The sequence below is a fragment of the Labrus mixtus genome, chromosome 13 (assembly GCF_963584025.1).
Source record: "Labrus mixtus chromosome 13, fLabMix1.1, whole genome shotgun sequence".
Classification (NCBI taxonomy): Eukaryota; Metazoa; Chordata; class Actinopteri; order Labriformes; family Labridae; genus Labrus; species Labrus mixtus.
The window spans coordinates 10,925,174-10,944,917 of record NC_083624.1 but is presented as its reverse complement, the minus strand read 5'-3'; the positions used below and the strand labels follow the sequence as shown (position 1 = coordinate 10,944,917).

The following is a 19,744-nucleotide window of genomic DNA, read 5'->3' as shown; positions in this document are numbered from 1 at the left end:
GTATCCCTTCTTTAAACATTGTCCACTTTAAGATTAAAAACACACAAAAAAGCAGTTCATAAGAAACCCTGCAGATGGTAAATGGACTTGAGCGTGTACATTTCTTTTCTAGTCTTCTGACTTCTCAAAGCTCTTTCACATCGCAGGTCACACCTACACATTCACACACTGATGGTAGAAGCTGCTGTGTAAAGTGACCATCACATTCACACACTGCTGATGAAGCACATGAGCCACTTAGAGTTCCTGCCCAAGGACACATTTGACGAATGGCTGCAGGAGCTGGGAATCGAACCCCTGACCTTCCTGTTCAAAAACTGAGTTTGCAGTTGAAATAACATTTCCAAATAAAAAGGCTTAAAGCTGAATAAATCTAATGCCAGAATGCATCAGAGGAAACATACCTACACTACTACTATCAACCATCAGATGGTATAATGTTTTTTTTTTTACAAGTTGAAAAACAACACCATGCTCGATGTTTAATCCATGAAATGTGCAATAAAGATTTAACATCATGTCTGCTGCATGTGTGCTAAATTTTAAACCTTGGGGCCGAATCATAAAAGAGCTGATGAGGTTTTAGTTTGTTGTGTCTCTGGATTCCCCAACATAAACCCTGATGTAATCGAGAGTAAACCCAGCTCCTCGTCTGCACCTCCTCCGTGATGTCAGAATGTGACCAGCGCTGTGATGCAAGCGCCAGCGATGACTTCATCATGACTGAGGCCCCCAGCAGAGCCCCCCCCCCCCCCCCCCCCCGTCGTCTGTGTGCTGTGTCTCTGCAGGATGATAAGCCTTACACACAACAGTTCACAAAGAATCTGTGGACTTTAGGGGTTGTGTTGGCTGTGGCGCTTTTAGAGTCTGTTGGAGCATGCGGTGAAATGTCCCAGGTTGCCCCTCCGACCAGCGTTCATCACCATTATGTAACTCAACCATCAACATTTACAAACACCTTTGTACGTCAGTTGAAATCAAAGACAAGTTTGAAGCCTGAGTGTCATCACCCGTCCGTTCCTGCAGGGGGTGCTGGAGTCCCATCGATGGCGGTCTCCATGCTGGAAATGCTGGCTCTTTTTCAAACCAACCCCTACACCCTACACCCTCCGTGACAGAGTGCACTCCGTTAGAAGTCACACTCGCAGCCGAATGAAGTCCCCTTCATCAAGGTGTAGGGTAGAAATACAGCGGCAGGCTTTGGGAAAAACTTCCCTCTCTTAGGTGGAAACAGGAACTGTGTGTTACCATGGTTACTCAGCGGTATCTTACGGGAAGGTTTGTAGGTAATGCATTCTGTAAAAATAGCCTATTTATGTAGCCTAGATTATTCTTATTGTTCTTTAGTTATATTAGTGTAGACTTATAACAAAACTATTAGATTGAGCCTACATTGTTTATTGTAATTTATAATTTAAGTTAATTTATTGTAATGTCATAGAACAGGGTGTCCTAAATTAATGCAAGGATAATATTGTTGAACCTTAGAGCAGCAAAAGGTTTATTTTTTGTTGTTGAATTGAGATTTCACAAAGACATCAAAAGTAGAAAAATAAGAAATAAATATTAACAGAGAAAAGTTGTCTGCAACATGATTTAATATTCTTTTGTTTTTGCGACAGTCCCTGTAAATATAAAACACTTTAAATAAACATATTTGATCCTCAGTACACATTTGAAGTTGTTAACGTCTGTATGACGATATTAAATGTCTCTTAGTTGGAGCAGTTTTTATAGGAACTTGAACTCACAGATTGCTTCATCCATGACGACCAGACACAATAGGTGTTGCACGTGATCCGAAAGTTGGCATCGGTGCACACTCGCTGGTGGAGGGTTTTATAACCCACTACCACTCCCCACTAATTGGTTTGGGATGGACTTAATATGGCGGACCCTCCGCGAGGACGCGCAAATGGAGGGGTAGTGGGTAGGGACTGGGTGTAGTGACCGGTTTGAAAAAGGGCCGCTGTCTCAGCCTAACTTTCAGTCAACCTAACGACAGGCTGAGAGCTGAGGCGGGTTATAAACCTCCTGACAAACCGTTACACCATGCCCGCCTGTCAATCAGGTCAGCTACACGCCTTATTGTGAATAACTTTCATCCTTCATCAAATCAAAACTGATGAGTCATCAAAACATTCACCCCCCCGTACAGTGTGTGTCGATCGAGACATGAGCTAATCAGACCTGTTTGGTTTTTTTAACCAGGCTGTAAACATGTTAATCTCTGCTGTAAAAACAGACTTTTTAGAATGGGTGTGTATGTGACTTCCTGTGCTTCTGCAGCCAGCCTCTAGTGGACACTCAAGGTACTGCATGAGTTTACACTTCAGCATCAGCTTCATCTTTAAACACCTGGGGTTACTGATTGGTATAAATACAGTCCAAGTTATAGAAAGGGAATAATAAATGAATCAGTCATTGATACACAGAAAGTGACTTTTATACACAAACATTTTATTTGGTTAAATAAAGCAACCTAATGAGAACAGAGGAAATGAGGGAGGGGTGTGTGTGTGTGAAGGGAGCATGAGGCTGATCTGAACACAAAAAAGAAAAACATAATCCAAATATTTAAAACATCGTGATGACGACTGCTCGGTAATCTTCAATGGAGGTCAGTGTGACCTCAGCCTTTCCTCGCAGAGACACTCAAAAAACAGTAAAAATAAAAAATACATACAGACTCTACAGTGTCCCTTTCTTTTGTTTCTCCTAGTTTTCATGCTGTTTTCGTTTCAGGGTCGGGGAAGGTGGCGTCAAAAAAGGGCTGAATGAGCTAAAACTAAAACCTGACTCAGTCGACAGTGCGGAGGAGAAAAGAATTAAGGGTATTAAATCGTATTTACAAAGAGTACTCGAGCTCGTAGCGCACGTAGATGTTCTTCTCGTCGTTGTTGACCTGCGGGTAGTGAGCGATGAGGGCGTCCTGCGAGCCGATGTAGATCGAGTTGTAGATCTTCCAGTAAACGTCTCGCACCTTCCTGGCCGGATGGAACAGGCCCTGGAGATGAAGAGCAAAACTTATTAAATCACCATTTATTCACCTGTCTGATATTTTAGGGTTAGCGATGTTTTCATTATCAACCTACAGCGAGGTGATCATAACCAACGACCACCTGACTACTAGCCCCAACCATCATCCTCATTCATGGACGGCCTGCTCCGACCTCCATCTCTGCGGCAAGGAAGTGTGGACAACAGGATCCTTCCTGCATCTTATCCCATCTCCCCCTATCCCATTTTTCTTTTGTAACATAACAGTGAGTAAGGTCTTTTACCTGTTCTTTGTAAAGCATCTTGAGATAATACTTGTTAGAAATTTGCGCTTTACAAATAATGACAGCGAGGAGGTTCCTGGTTTGAATCCCAGTCTGACAGGAGCCTCTGTGTGGAGTTTGCATGTGTGGGTTCTCTCCGGGTACTCCGGCTTCCACCCACAGTCTAAAGACATGCTCGTTAGGTTAACTGGTGACGCTAAATTGTCCGCAGGTGAGTGTGGCTGGTTATCTGTCTCTGTATGTCAGCCCTGTGACTGGCTGTTGGTCAGTCCAGGATGTAACTCCGCCTCTCACCCAATGACAGCCGGAAATGGCTCCAGCCCGCCACAACCCCAAACGATAAACAGTAAAGATAATGGATGATTGTTTCAGAAACTCAGTGTTTCCTGCAGCTCTTTTTAGTTTAGGCGGCCTCATTCACAGCCTGCACCCTCCGCCTTAATGACCATTGATGAATGTATAGTCCTGGTTCTTACCTGTAAGCAGTATTGCAGCATGCGACAGGGTCCGATGGCGACCCTCAGCCCCTCCAGAGCGCCCATGACGGCCTGGATCACATGAGGTGACGTCTCAAACACGTTGGGCCAAACGTAGTTCAACAAGTGATTCAGAGAGTCCTCACAGCCGAAGCCGTAGACACCCAATGACATGTGCTGGACCACCGCGCTCGCCGTCTGTCTATGGACTAGGTCTCTGCAGGAGGACACAAGTACGGGGTCAGGAAACATTAAATGACCTTTAAGTTCAACCTAAGCGATAGGCCTCCTTCTTACCTGTCCATGAGTGCATCCTCCAGCAGCGGTGTGACGGCGTAGATGTAGTCTTTGCCCATCTCTCCGATGTACTCAAACAGGAAGGAGAGAGATTTCAGCACGCCATTCTGCACGTTGAGTTCTGGGACACGGTATTCGTTCATGAGTGCCGGCAGCACTGTGAACGGCGAGCAAGTCTCAGCGACGATGGCGATGGCCACGGTGGTACAGACTCTGTTCTGACGCTCCTGGACTTTCAGATTATTGAGAAGCGTGGCTAAGACATCGTGAGGGCTGAGAGGAAGGAGGAGGGACAAGTGATGGTTACCAATCAGGAATAGGTTTTGAGTCGTCAGAAAACAGACATCAGGCTTTGTTGGCCTAAATAAGTAGATAGACGATACCTTGGCGGGTCTATGTGTGGGAAACACTGATGAAATTAGTCAACCTTTAGTTGTTTCAAGAGCAGCAAGAAAACTACTTTGTGGTGGACGCTTGCTTGACCATAAGGTTCACACACATCAAATTAGTCTGTGTTAAACAAGCATTATGTAACTCTGACCCCTAGTGTTTAAAATGGGTACTGCAGTCCAAATTCAAAACATTGTAGAGAGCCGTCTTATTCTACTATTACGCAGTTTTTAAAGAATTAATCACAGTATTTCAGATGCTGCATTTGCTACAATTTCTTGTGCTGTTAAGGGATGAAACTTCACTCTAAAAAGATAAACGAATGAATCACTGCAGAATACTGCATCAGAGCTGCAGACACCATGAGCAGAGACATTCAATAAAATCAAAATAATTAGTTTTTTCATGAAGAGCTCAAAGAGACTCACCCAATGGCTTTGGCGATGTAACCAAATGTGTTGACAGTAGCTCTGCGGATCGCCTTTTTGTGAGCCTTCAGCAGCTCCAGCAGTTCAAAACAAATCCTCATCCACTCTCTGGCCGACACGTACTCAGCACCCCTACAACACAAACAGGAAGTTAGACTTAAGGCTGGAGAAGAATAGCGGGTAATTAAACTTATATCTAAGAGGTTTTATATCCCACTGACCTGTCGGCTATCCTGCCCACCAGGTCGATACAGTTCTCCTGCACTTTCTCGTGTCTGTTCTTCAGGATTGGGGTCAGACGAGGGAGCAGGTCTTTGATAGGTGGAGTCATCTTGTGCATACCTGCAGTGAAAGGAAAATTATCAAACGGCTGTTCACATGTCTGTAAATCTGCACGACTCGTAACACAGGTTTATCACTTGAACAATGACATGGGAGACATACCAATAACATTAACGATGGCCTTCAGCGCTCCAAGGATGCTTCCCAGCACCTCGGGGTATTCCTCTCCCAGGTACTCGTACAGCACCACACCCAAGTGACCCATCAGCTTTTCCTGCAGACAGAGAGAGAAGAATGCGTTAATTTCTGAATAAGTAAAAAAATAAAATTGAGCGTGTGTAATTCTTCATCCTTTACCTCCTGGCAGGTCTTCATGACCACGGCTGTACGTGAGATCAGATCAGCGGCCTGCTGACGGACTTTAGCAGACTTGTTGTTCAGACGCCACAGCACTGTACCGCAGATCTGAGGCAGGTAGGGCTTCACGCGTTTCCCTAGGGCGTTAACCACGGTGCCGAAACCATTCAGCATCACAGAGTCCTGCAGAAACAGAAAGTTTTGAACGTTACAGTCCGTCAAGAGAAGCTCTGTAGATAGACTGGATTAAACCGGTCAGTATCGATCCTCTCACCTCTGTCGTCTGCTCCTGGAAGGCATACAGGATACCGTCGATCAGCTGCTCCTCCAGCTTGTGGTCGATGTCGGCTGCGCCCAGGTTTCCCATGATTTTCTCAATGGTTTCCATCACCATCTTTCTGTACTGCTCAGCCTCATCTTTCAGGTCATCAACGATACGAGAAATGATCTCTGCTGCTCCCACCTTGTTGGCCAGCTCGACCGTGGTGTCCACCAACTATACAGAAGATAGATTCATCAAAAATGTGTTAGACAACCTTCCCATGAGTGTGCTTTCAAACATAAACAAACCATCTTTCGTTAACACAAATGGGCTAAGAATCATTGCTTAAATATTTGAATTAAGTGGGTTTCAATGCATGCATGTTTTGTGTCATGAAAATATATGTCTCTGTAACCAACGGGTGCAGGGTGAGAACAGATGGGACAGGGATGTCAGGTCTGCTAGCTCTCATGTTGGTGTTACTCTAGCGAACGACTAGCCCTGATCTGACCATGGAAAGGTTGAACAGGCGAGAATAGTTCGCAGGGGAGAAAGTGAGCATAATCAGCTGATAACATGAAGGTCATTTTGGTGTCTGTGAGTTACTGTAAAATGAGTCACAGTGGTTAATAAAATACCATCTGTATTAAGATTAACTTTATTGATCCCCGCAAGGGGAAATTCTGTTTTTACACTCTGTTAATCACGCATTAGAGGGAAAGAGGTTCAAGCTGTTTTTCTGTGCAAATCTTTCTGTTTGTGATCATGTGCGTATGTAATGTACACTGCTACTGTAAAGTCTAAGCAAAGTAGACGATTTAAGAGGCCTTTAGGAAACTCCTAAATGAGCCCGAGCTTAGGAACGCACTAAAGGGAGTTTATGCAACAAGGTCGATTTAGTGGCACTGACACAATGATGCTGTTAGACTTGACTTGAGACAGGTTTGAGACATTTTTGAAAAAAAAAAAAGAACATGCAAATCTCAGCTTCATATTTTGCAGCCGAGGCAGCTCAGTACTTTAAAATGTACTGGACTATGATCTCCTGTTTGTGTTTTTCTAACCTGTCTGTAGTTGCGTCTGTCCAGAGCCATCCTGTGCTGCCAGAAGTGCTTGAAGAAGGGGGGCAGGATCTCAGTCTTTATGTAGTTTGCTTCAACACCATCAGTGCCACAACACTGCTTCACCACCTGTGAGACACAAAACAGGACAAGTACAGGTCAGACGAGTTGATAAGAACATCCGGGTTTCTTTGGTTTCCTTAACAGCTGATACGTAAAAAATAAAACATTAAGCGTTTTGGAAATGTAACCAACGTGTGCAGGTTTGAGCGGACACTAATGTCGCTCTGCCAGTGCTCATGTTTTTGTTTATCTAGTGAACTACAAGCCCTGATTGACCACGCTGCAGTCATTCAACAGTCGAATATGGGCCGAAGTATTTTTTCAATTGTTTTCAATGAGCAGAGAGCGTTTGCAGTAGCAGAAGGTTGCCCAGACAAAAAGTGCAGTGCTCATCGTCTTTTTGCGGTGCTCACCGCCTTTTTTGTGCAGCTGCTACGAGCGCTTCCGAGTTGACAATCTTTTAACTTTTCAGAAAGGCGCTGCTGACGTCATCAGCGCCCTTTGTAAAGTTTGATATTCCCTGTATTTTAGCCTCCTGTGGATCGTGTATTGTACCCACGTCCTCCTCGGGGAAATAAACAATGTAAAAAAAAACAGAGCAGGATCAGTCATGTTAACAGACTGTTGTCGTAGAGACAGGACTGACGTGTTGCAATTTATTCTCTGTGCACAGAAAAAAACCGCTAGGTGGATGCGGGGCCCTGAACTTTTTTGGGAACAACATTTCCTTCCTATGTTTTTACCTTAAGTACAATCTTCTTCATCTCCTCGTCGGGGGACTGGAACTCTCTGATGAGGATCAGCATCACCTCTCTGGTGTAGTAGTTTGCGTACTCGGCGTCCATCAGGGGGATCAGGTAGCCGATAGCTTTCAGGAAAGCAGCCAGACCCTGGTGACGAATGCAAAGAAATAAAGAGTGAATACAAACTCACAGATCCTATGCCTTGTAGAACTCGATGATAAATGTTATTTGTCTGATGCTCTCAGCAGAGTTTTTAACGTCTTTCTTTCTGACCTCTGCTGACAGCAGCAGCCCCTCAAAGGAGACTTTATAGCAAGTAAATATTCACACTGCAGCCACATACAGGCTCAGTGCTGGGTGTGGATCTTGCATGAAACACCATTCAGTAATACAACAAACCACAGTTATTTTTCTATGTTATCCAAACTGGTTTCTCACCTTTCCTCTGTGCTGTCTGATACCCTTCCACAGCGGCTTGAGGACAGAATCAAAGGATTCGATACCGTACGGAGTTGCAGCCTCGGCCAGAGCAGCTATAGCCAGAGCGCTGATGGTCCTGACCTTCTGCTGCTCGTCCACCAGACCTGCAGAACCACGCAAACAACAGAAACAGTCAGCGCTTCAACTAAAATACAAGTCTATCTGAAGACTTGCCGTCTGTTTTATCCATTTTTTAGAACAGTAGAAATAATCAATACCTATGAAAGCAACAGTTAAAAATCTGATTGTAACCAACGGGTGCAGGGTGAGAACAGACCAGACAGGGATGTCAGGTCTGCTAGCTCTCGTGTTGGTGTTACTCTAGCGAACGACTAGCCCTGATCTGACCATGGATAGGTTGAACAGGCGAGAATAGTTCGCAGGAAGTGAATTAAAAAGTGTTCGACTTTACCTTTGCCAAGTTAGAGATGATAGTTAGTTTTAAACTTCTCACTGAGGCCGCACGATTAAGCATAACCCAGTTCAAGAGCAAAATTAGTAAAATCTCCATTGTTCTCTAAGTGATAACCCTGCCTCAATTCATTAGAATAAAAAAGTTGGACTTGACAGATTTGTGTAATTGTGACCATGACTGACCGTGTTCAATAATCTCCACCAAGCTGCGGAGGTGGGGCAGAATGGCGCAGCCCATCAGGATGGCGATCTGCTGCACGATCTTGATGCCTGTGTGCCGAGCCTGCCAGGACTTCTTACTTTTGCACACTGCTTTGAGGAAAGGCAGGAGGGAGGGAATACCGAGAGCGGACGCCACCACGGCAAAGGCTCGGGCTGTGGTGTTTCTCACATACTCGTCCATGTTGTCGATATCAGGTCGCATCGTGGAGATCATTGTAGCCAAACCTGCAGCCTGAGTGGACGGGAGTAAGACACATGTCAAACATTTGAGACATCACTATGAGAGAAAAACATCTGCATAACATTTGAAGGATCTTTAACTGGCAAATAGAAAATGTCTTCTGCTATTTACATACAATCTGCAGGTGAGGCATCATGAGTTGTTATGAATAACCATTTCCCACAAGTCTGGGTTGAGAACAATATAAATAATCAATACCTATGAAAGCAACCGTTAAAAATCTGATTGTAACCAACGGGTGCAGGGTGAGAACAGACGGGACAGGGAAGTCAGGTCTGCTAGCTCTCGTGTTGGTGTTACTCTAGCGAACGACTAGCCCTGATCTGACCACGGAAAGGTTGAACAGGCGAGAATAGTTCGCAGGAAGTGAATTCAAAAGTGTTTTTCGACATTACCTTTGCCAAGTTAGAGATGATCTCTCTGCCTTCCACTCGGGCGTAGTAGTCCTCATCGATCAGCAGCGGCTCGATCACCACCAGAATCTGAGCGCATAAAACATGGGCGAGTTAGTGAGTTCATCGGGCTCAGTCTGTTGAATGAAGTGCTTTCACACGGAGCCTACCTTGTGTACGTATGGTCGAACCAGGTCGTCCAGTTTGTAGAGAATGCGGTCAATGACTTTAACCAGCAGATGACGCTCCTGGTCCTCCAGAGTTGGCGACATCAGTAGAGGCAGGATCTGGTTGAAGAGGGGTCCTGCTCCGAACTCACGAGCCTTATCTGTGATTTGACGCAGAGCAGCCTGGAGACAGAAAGACAGTCAGGGACGCGTTTTAGATCACATTTAATGACATCATCTGTAAGTGTCAGAGGATGTGATAATTGTCTGTCCGCTGCTCTCAGCAGATCATGGCGGTCTACACTGAGACCTCTACTGAGAGCAGCAGGAGATTCTTTAGCAAGCAAATATTCACACTGTAGCCACATTCAGGCTGAGTGCTGGGTGTGGATCTTGCAATGAGGGAACCGTCTGAGCTTAATGTTGCTACGAGGAACGATTATGGCATGTGAAGAAATGGACAGGAGGAGTTCATCAGGAGTTATGAATATTTTAAGAGTCAGTGTTTCTCAAATTCACCTCGAGCAAGTGCATTATGTTTCCTGTTCTCCAGTATGTTCTTCTCTACTCTTTAGTTCAGATTGTGATTCTGTTGAACTACACGCAGCATTGATAGAAAGACACATATTCTCATTACAGCGCCCCCTGCTCTAGTCTGACAGGGATAGTGTCTCGCTGTGAGGAGCATGTGTGAACAACCACAAGGAAGATTTCAGGGGCAGTCCTCCTGAAGTTATCTAGTAATTATCAGGAGTGCACGTGTGAAAACAGCTTTAGTTTGTTATTGTTGGCCGATTTGGATGTAACCACCGATCACTGCAGCAGTAGACCAGCTACTCCCATTTTCAACAAGGTCAAATATCTCTATGTACATGAAGTCTGGTGCCTTTAAGGGGAGATGCAGTGGCTATATCTGACCAAACAATGAATAAATCATATTTAAAAAAGGTCTCCTCCTGTAAGAGTCCATGCTGTAATTTTGTTGAGGCAACCTGAGCCTGTCAGTGGCAAAACTCTTGGACGTGTGTTGAGGTTTTTGAAGTAACGACTGCTACACACCTTCCTCATGGGTGGCGTCCCATTTTTTATCTTCAGCAGCAGCTTCATGATCTTCCTCTCTTTCTGCTCCTCGGGGCTCAGCGTGGACTCATCCACCTCGACCTGTCGCACAGAAACACACAGTCAGACATTATTAAATGTTGACCTTCAGACAGGACAAACTTCTGGCTGTTGATCTTTACGGCGTTTTTACATGTGATGTACGCAGAGACGTGACTCACCAACAGCTTGTCAAAATACTGGATGTCGTCAGGTTTGAGGAAGGGGAGGTTTCCTGAAGGCTGGTCGTTCATCTGTTTGGTGGTGCGGTCCTCGACCTGCATGTGGAAGCCTGTCATGCCGCCGATAGGAGTGGGAGTGGCTGAGAGCTTACGAGCCGGAGTTCGGATCGGCACGTAGCCTGCGGGTGGAGGCAAGACCTGATGGGGAGGAAGTTGAACTGTCAGCACTATTTTATTGAATGAAACCTTCCTATGATTTTGTAAACTGGGGAAATAAATCAAACAAAAATTAGGCACAGACCTTGTATCCCTCTGGAAACATGGCGTCAAGCTCCTCGTCTGTGAGAGGGCGGTTCCTCTCGTCGATTTCTCTCTCCCACCTCCACGCCTGCAGCTGCTCTGGGGTCATGCTCATCAGATGACCTGAGGGGAAACAGAGGAGCAAGATTATTTTTAAATACTGAAAGAAGACATGAAGGGCTAAGATTTTCTTTCATTAGTGTACAGATAAGATTTTTATTTTCTCTGGTCCTCTAATACTAAACATGGCTGTTAAGGAAATAAAACGAGAGCAATCATTTGAAAATTTATTGGTTACTTCAGTTGATAAATTCCCCTGCTGAAACTAAAGATGTCATATGAGGAAGAGACAAAGACCCCACAGAGGATGCACATAAAATAAAATAAAAACATGAAGGTCTTCTTCACCTGGTGTTGGGGTGGCCATGTTCATAGCTGGCGTTCCTATCGGAGTTTTTCCCGGGGTCATAAGTGGCGTTGAGGATCCCATCTGACTCGCAGGAGTTTCATCCCACCGAGACTTTCTCTTACTGGCCCCTGGAGTCGGAGTCTCGCCCACCGACTCGTCTCCTCTGTCCGTGCGTGGCGTTTCAGCCCAGCCGCTCCCGTGTCCCGGGGTCTCTCTTTCCGTCTTTGGTGTCTCATCCCAGCGGTTCTTGCGGACGCTTCCTGTGGCTCCACCGTGTCCGGGTGTAGCATGGCCTGGTGTGTCCCTGCCAGGAGTGGCAGCACCGGCAGGTGTGTGGCTGGGGGTGGGGTCCCACATGCGTGTACTCGGGGTGGCTCCAGGGGTTTCACTGCCTTTAGCGCGGCCGGGGGTTTCGTCCCATCGGCTGTTTGAAGGTGTGTGTGCAGGGGTGTGTCCTGGAGTCTACACAGGTAGAAATCAAAAACACGAGTGAGACAACCTTCAAACACAACATTTATATTCTTTGTCTGGCACATAAACATCCAGAGTCTGAAGCTTCCGTGTCTCACCTCAGACGCGTTGTCTGCCTGGTCCCAGCTGGACATCTTTTTAGGTGTAGTATTAGTCGGGGTTTGGTCCGCTGTCTGGTCCCAGCGACGCTTACGTTTTGCGGCAGCTTGGCTTGCAGCGGAACCGTTGACCACTTTCAGGTCCCCAGATTTGGCCTTCTCTGCCAGCTGCAGACGAATCTCCCTCTGCAAACCGACAGCGTGAGCATTAGGATAAACTGAATACAGAGAAACTTACAAACAGGGTACAGACGAAGTTCTAGTATTTTATATTTGTGGTATTGGTTTTATACCATGATGTTTCAGTATTAAAACCTTAAAAAGTGAGGACTTTTATTGTGAAAGATTTGTATGCAATAGAATGTGTTTATCTTCTAAGCTTTAGCAGGGCTAGTTGGCGGAGATTTACAAAAACACTGTTGACAGTTTTGGAATTTAAAGCCAAACCTGTGACCACGAGTCACAACCTCAGCAGATTAAGCAGACCTTTAAGCAGGTGGACCTGTTGTAATGGAGATGTAAATCCATTCCAGCACATAGCCTGTGTCAGAGGCCACAGACAAAGACACATGCTGCAGGTGAACACACACTCTTAATGTTGTTATTTGCTCACACTTTGAGCGGGAGAATCAACATTTACCTGATCGCACTGACTCAATTTACTTTCATTGTGAACATTAACATTTCCTGAACTTTGGTCAGGGAGTGCTGGCTCTGCTCAGATTGTCAGAGTGAAAGAAGACCGGGGGATTTAATAGAGCCATAGACTGTCACTAATCACTCATTAACTTTACCCACCACTGTAGCTGCTAGGTTGCTCAATCAGTGTTGCCTCATGTGTGTGCTTCAACCAAACACCAACAGTGGTGATAAATCCATGCCGTGGCAGAACGTAATACGTTATTGATGCTGGTTTGCTGCCCACCCCTAGTAGACACTCACCTCCTCTTTGGACAGGTTTTGCTCCAACATGACGTCCACGTACGACCTGATCTGCATCTTGGGGTCCGGCGTTTTGCCCCCTGCGCGAAAGAGCACCAACAAGAACAGAGGACACTCATCAGTTTACACTCCAGGGACCCCACTTAATACAAACACAGCAAGCACAAACACAGCCAGCTAACCCTGACGCTTTGTTTTTCTTTTTACCAACAGATTAACTTACATTCCTGTTTGTTTGTTTGTCTAAAGAAAGAGCTGATTCACAAAACAAAGTCCTTCTAAATTACATACAAATAATACATTTGTCTTTCTTACATACAGTCATAGCATTCTAATGAAAAACAAGCAGATACATAGAGAGAAGAGCTGAGTTTGTGGTGCTTTCTTTTAATTGGTATAGAAGTTATAGCCATCACTGATGCAGGGGTCCTGGGCTGTGCTCTTCAGAATACGTACACTTTCAGTGCCAAGGGTCCATCTGCAGTCAGACTTCAACCGGCAGAAAAGAAGCCTAGAAAATTTCTCTTTACCATTAGTAACACTTTGGAAAAGGGTTTGAACTCACACACAACAGTATACCACCTGTGTTGCATTGATTCATTGCACTCAAAAAAAAAAAAAACAGAAGCATCTTCTTGGGACATAACAATAATATGTGACCCTGTGGTCTAGACTCCCCCTGTATTTACACTAGCAGATCAGAATAAAAGTCAAGATTTCCAGGCTAAGAATGACATTACTAAAATACAAAAGTAAATATTTGGCATTTAAATGAAGATATATCTCTTTAACATGATGCCAGAACCAGGCTGATTATTATTCTTCCATCATCTCATGTTTAGATCTTGACTTTCAGGGAAAAGCTAGATGCTTAAAAAAAGTATGTAGAGAAAATATTTGGAGGTAAATATTCAAAGTGAATGCCTCGTGAATTTGACTTATTTTAAAGCCAAATAAATACAGGCTCTTATAAGGGGGTGGGGTTGAGGTTTGTTGTAGCAGGGCTGCATCTGATTCCCCTCAAACAAGCAGCCAGTGGACCCTGACCAAACTGACAAGTGCACAGATCTCTGTGATCCCCATAACCTACACAGGATGAGTTGCTGCACCCTTAACAGAGTGCAGTACAGGACTGGCAAAGCAGTACTGCTGTAGGAGAGAAATTAAGGACAGTTAGTATGGGCCTGTGGTATTGTTGTACACAATTTTTCTTGATAACATATTTCTATTTTACAGAGAGAGTTGTAAAATAAAAATATATTTACACAACAACTTTGTACAAAGAGCTCTCTCTACATGCAGGCTTCAGATAAGCCCTAACTAGACCAGGCCTGATACACTCAGGTCATCTTTAGCTCACGTTGTCGGGGGGAGTGAAGATGTGATATCAATGGAGAGAGAGATAAAACTAACTGGCCCTGTTTGTTGTCTGTTTGCTCTAACGGCGCCCAGTCTTCAAGACTTAAGATACAATTTATGTGGACGTTGATGTATAATCAGCTGTAACACAGCCTCAATAGGCGATCCTGTAATCTTAGGAAGCTTTACCTTTAAAGATATTATTTCATCGTCGTACTCTGCGCTGAGGCCCGAGGACCTGCATAGTTACAGGTAGATGTGCAGTGCAAGTTAAGCTACTAAAAATAGGTCTGGGCGATAATTCGATAACGATAATTTTCGCGATATAAATATGCGATTTTAGTGAAAGTTTGATAAATTAAGCCTGTAATTACACCACCCAAACACGGGGGGGGGGGGGGGGGGGGGGGCTAATGCACATTAAATGGTAGTTGCCACCCAACATTAAACAGAAGAAAAAGATGAAAAAACAGCCAATCATATCACAGGGATATGGGTGGGCGGGCTTACAGACGTTTGGAGCGGAATGGAAACATAGCCGAAAGCAGGAGAAAACATCGTCGCCATGACGACAAGAAATGCCGCTCCGGAGGTATTTTGTATATTAACAGTCCGGCAAAATACAGAGTAACGTGCTCTGTAAACTGTGCCGAAGACAAGTGCAGCTAAAACGGGCAACACCACAAACCTTTTCCACTGTTTGAAACAATATGACCCGTTAGAACACAGCGAAGGAAAGAAATGACCAAACGTCCCATACGAGTGTTAGTGGACTCTCAGCAAGCAGTTGTCCAGTAGGCAAAGTGTTACTGCCCAGCAGGAAACTGTCATATCAGCGTTTTCAAGCTCCGTGTACTGAGCCTACGATGCTTACATGTTCCTCTGTTCAAGTATTGTTTATAATGGTTGGACAATAAATAATAATTGAATCACAATAAACCATCTAGTTTCTTCAACTTTCACTCAAAAGCAAAAATCAGACTTTCAATTTGATAGATATAATGTTGTGACATTTATCATGATAATTATCGATATCGACTCATATGAACATTTTTAACATGATTTTTTTTTCATATCGCCCAGGCCTACCTTAAGAACAGATTTTTTGCAGAGAATGAGAAAGATCGGGACAAGGAGACTGTATTCAGTTTCCAACCATAACGTTTTTATAAAACTAATGCTCTCTCCACTGATCATAAAATGTCACTCACAGCTAACAGGTTATCTGTTTCTAATCTCAGCGTGGTGAAGCAAAGTTAATTGCCAGGTGGATTAATTATACTACAGCCAATCATCAAAGTTTGAATCGCTTTTCCTGACAGTCTATGTCAAGAAGTCCCTGCACTGTCCGTCATTGTCTAGCCTGATGCTCAGATGGGATTGTTAACCCTTCGACTCACACACAAACCATCTGCGACCCACGTTTATTAGGTGAACTACCCCCCTCTGAACATGAAACACCTAACCACCTCTCCCACTGAAAAGTGTGGTAACCCTAAGATGTGCTGGGACCTTTTTTTTTTCCTACTGCACACACCCAGAAACTTTCATCTCTCACTTTACAATCATGACATTTAGAATTTACCAAACCAAGAAATTCCACATAAATCGAGCCCACACTAACAGTTTTTGCAAAGTTGATGTACAATGGAAGTAGCAAAATGTTCTTGGACCACAAAGGATTGACCACAGGGAAGGTAACAAGTCTGGGAGGCAAGCTAGTGCATTGTGGTCGAAGGGTTGAACAGCAAAACTATGGACATAAAACCATTGGTAGTCATGGGGGAGTCACATTAAAGTGAGCCGTGAAAAGGGGGGTAGGAAATGGGGAAGGTGTAATGAAGATAAAAAAATAGCTAAATTTACCGTCTGCAAAAGGGTCATGACGCTCAGGAGAGATGATCATCTGTCTGCGTCGTGCTTTGTATTCATCTTCACGCTCAGCGATCTTCGCAGGACGATGCTCTGCAAATGGGTCATACTGCAAAACAGGGATTGCATATAGAGTGTGAGAGCATTTCTTAATCCAAAACAGAGAATAACTGATACAGAGAACCAGAAAAACACTTACTTGCTCGTCTGGCTGAGGAATGGCATTGAGAATTGCCACTGGTGCATGGTACCCTGGCTTCTTCTGTCCCAATAAGCTTGTTGATGAATCTTCTTCTTCATCCTAAAGAGAGAGAGAGAGAAAAGGGAGTCTAGTCAAATCTCACCAAGACGGCAAGACTCTCCTAGCTCGTATGCAACAGACAAAGCGGAGCAATCAAGCCCCTCGAAAACTGTGACATGGCACGGAGAAAAAAAATTAAATGCATGGATACCTCAAGTAGCAAAATACTTACTTCCTCTTGTTCATTTGCCGCAATAGATGTGACATATCCAGCAAAACGACTGTCACTTCCTCCATAGATCTCCTGGTCAAAAAATCCAGTCGAATCAAGGCCGACTCCCTGATCTCCTTCCTCCAGCAGGGTGGCCTTCATCCCCTGGATCTCCAGGATCTGGGCCTCAATATCTAGACAAGGCAAGTTTAAAAGTCAAGCATTGCTCCTAAAATAGTGTTAGAGTTAAAACACACAAAACATTAAAGTAAAAGCCAAACAACCACTGATTTTACCACCTTAACATTGTTGAATACAAAAAACACCCCACCTAAGGCCTGAGTCTTCTCCTAAGGTCGCTTTCTAACGAACAAAATATAAGAAAAGTAAAATAAAATAAAGGGTTGAAAAGTGATGATCAGGGGAGTGACGTATGTATCTGAATCGTCTCACAACAGAAACAAGTGGATCGGTGCATCTCAAATTGTGTGAGTCTTAGACCAAAAGAAGTCATGCAACAAATATCTGTATTGGAATAGATTACGTTGTTTCAAACATCAGTCTCATGATACAGATGTACTGATATCGTTGCAAAGTAACAGTGTTTCAGTAAATTGTGACTTTGAACATACTTCATCTTTTTATGTCATTAATTACGGTAACATGATTTATATGTTTCTGTTATCCTGCGTTGTAAAGTATATATGACAAGTGACGTCAGAAAGGGTAAATAATTAATATTTATGTATGTCATGTAGTGTGTGCGCACTTCAAACTTTAGGCCACAATTGGGCCATCCCTTTTATTAAAAGTGCGGACACGCCTCTGGGCAGTATAAAAAGATTAATTAAATCTTAAGCTACAGCTCACAACAGAATAAAATAAACACTGAGCGAGCTGAGTGTGTGGTAAATGAAGCTAATGCTAACTGGGTTAGCAGTTTGAGAACATTTTCGCATTTGTAAGTTAAAGTTATCAATACAAAATGATACACTATAGTGTTTGTTTGAATTTCAATTGTATACGTTTCGGATTTTGGCTCTGAAATGGAATGTATTAAACCAGAGAAACGCCAGAAGACAAAGCTAATTTTCCACGGCGCTTGGTAAACGTTATGAACCAGCGCCATTATGAGTCGCCGCGTTGCGTCGTATCGCGGCCTGCTGCTTAAAGGGGGATTTAAGCATTAAATAACAACATACTTACGTGCTGCAGGCATTGCAACAGAAACTAAACACCTTTATGACATACATTTAAGTCAAAAAACGAAGAATAAACTGGTTATTAGATTTATTTTTATAATTTCTTTACCTTCGTGCGTTTTGGCGATCTTCGCCATTTTGGTGCTGGTTGTTCGACTCTGCAACCGGAAGCTGCGGTAATCCAGACTTCCTTCTTTTCCTTCTTCTTCGTCGATGTTTATTGGGGGTTGGTATCACCGATCACCGCCAATAACTGGACTGGAGTGTGAAACAGTTTATTAGGCTGTACTAAAAAAATTAAAACAATAAATAAAATAGATTTTATTTTAATCCAGTTTTATTCAGACATTTGAGACATTTTGTAGGCCTAATACATTTCCTCAGCTCCTGGTCTGGACAATGGACTGTAAATATAAAAAATAAAAAATAAATGTATACAGTAGTCTATGGTCTGGACCAAAAATATTCACATACATAAGATAGATACAACAAAAAGTGGCTTGAAGCTTTAAAAAGAGAAAGGAGAAATCGTAAAGGAGATCACAACGATAATACTTGAGTATTAGTGATAAGTAGAAATAAATATTGAATGCAATAAATTAACATTATTTTTTAAAGGCAGTGTCAACATAAAACCCATAGAAGCAGTTAAAAGGAACTCGACTCAATAAAAAGAGATACGTTTTTTTATTTTCATGTTTAGGAGTTTTAGGGAAATTTTACAGCAACACCAAGAGGTTAAGGGAACAAAAACACTTTTTTTCAATTCTTAAAGTATTTATTTATTTGACTTTTAAAGGTGCAGTTTTGGTAGACAAATTTGATAGTTGGAGAAGTGTACAGATTCTGTGGTATATGTTCATAACTCTATACGCAAACTGTCCTCAGAGGAACATTTGGTCCCTGTAACACTGTTCGAAGATAAAATGCTAAGCGAAAAGTTATGGTGTTGAAGTGAATTCGTAACTCTCCTGGTAGCTTTTCAGCTCCAAACAGTGTTCAGGGACCCATAAAGTTTGTCTATTCAGTTCAGAAAATATGAATTGTTTCACTTCTCCAACCTTCAAATTCCACCACCAAAACTCCATAGTGCACCTTTAAGCACACAAAAAGCGTTTCCATTTGTACACATTCCAAGTGTTTGGTGTAAGCGTTTAAGTTGTGCCATGTAGAAATGTACAAAAAGGAAGAAATGTCAGTATTTTCAAATATATTTTTCGCGGCTTTCACACAAAAACTTGTTGTAAAGCTTTGATTGTGTATAGTAACTTAAAAACCAAAAGAGCAATTAAATGAAGTGAGGATTTAGGAAGACTATAAGAAGTCGACATGGCATAAAAGCAAGTCTATAAAAGTGAGTTTTAGAAGACGTCACTGATTCTGCAGGAACTTAATAACCCTTATTCCTCTCAAATACTCAAGAGAACCGTCTCTATAACCTCACTAAACGAAATGTTTTCCTACATTTATATAAACATTGTCGACGTCACATTATTATCGCTAAACAAAAGATGATGTGCAAAGTTTAAAAGGTTTAATGGTGATGACCTTACAGGTGAATAACCTTTAAGCTCACCTGAGTGTACCCCGTAGCTCAGGCTGACAGGGCAACCCGAGCCAACACATCTCGTGACATTCCTGTGCTTGCAAGTTAGTGCATGAGACCGGGAGCGAACACGTCGGTACTTTCAGTTGACGAACTGTAACACTAGCCAATGACAACTCTCAGCGGGCATGAGTTGTCCAATCACAGACCGACTTTGATGGATGACATCACAGTAGGGGGCGTGGCTAATCTGC

At 43.4% G+C, this 19,744-nt stretch overlaps 1 protein-coding gene across 2 annotated transcripts; it reads right to left on the bottom strand.

The window, feature by feature from the left end:
- Window positions 1-2,439: 2,439 nt before the first annotated feature.
- On the bottom strand, window positions 2,440-18,199 carry sf3b1 (splicing factor 3b, subunit 1). Of its 2 annotated transcripts, XM_061053663.1 has the most exons (24): window positions 18,054-18,199; window positions 16,764-16,936; window positions 16,490-16,591; window positions 16,285-16,399; window positions 13,060-13,139; window positions 12,118-12,303; window positions 11,548-12,010; window positions 11,141-11,262; window positions 10,840-11,037; window positions 10,619-10,720; window positions 9,563-9,742; window positions 9,396-9,482; window positions 8,721-8,991; window positions 8,082-8,227; window positions 7,644-7,790; window positions 6,841-6,966; window positions 5,789-6,010; window positions 5,515-5,697; window positions 5,320-5,431; window positions 5,097-5,217; window positions 4,876-5,007; window positions 4,058-4,330; window positions 3,761-3,977; window positions 2,440-3,007 (listed from the first exon to the last, which is right to left on the bottom strand). In XM_061053663.1, exons 1-24 carry the CDS (start codon window positions 18,079-18,081, stop codon window positions 2,849-2,851), a joined length of 3,945 nt encoding a protein of 1,314 aa, XP_060909646.1. In that variant the 5' UTR covers window positions 18,082-18,199; the 3' UTR covers window positions 2,440-2,848. The 2 variants fall into 2 exon arrangements, with proteins under 2 accessions (XP_060909646.1, XP_060909647.1); XM_061053664.1 differs by lacking the exons at window positions 16,285-16,399; window positions 16,490-16,591; window positions 16,764-16,936; window positions 18,054-18,199 and adding an exon at window positions 13,516-14,549.
- Between the last annotated feature and the right edge of the window lie 1,545 nt (window positions 18,200-19,744).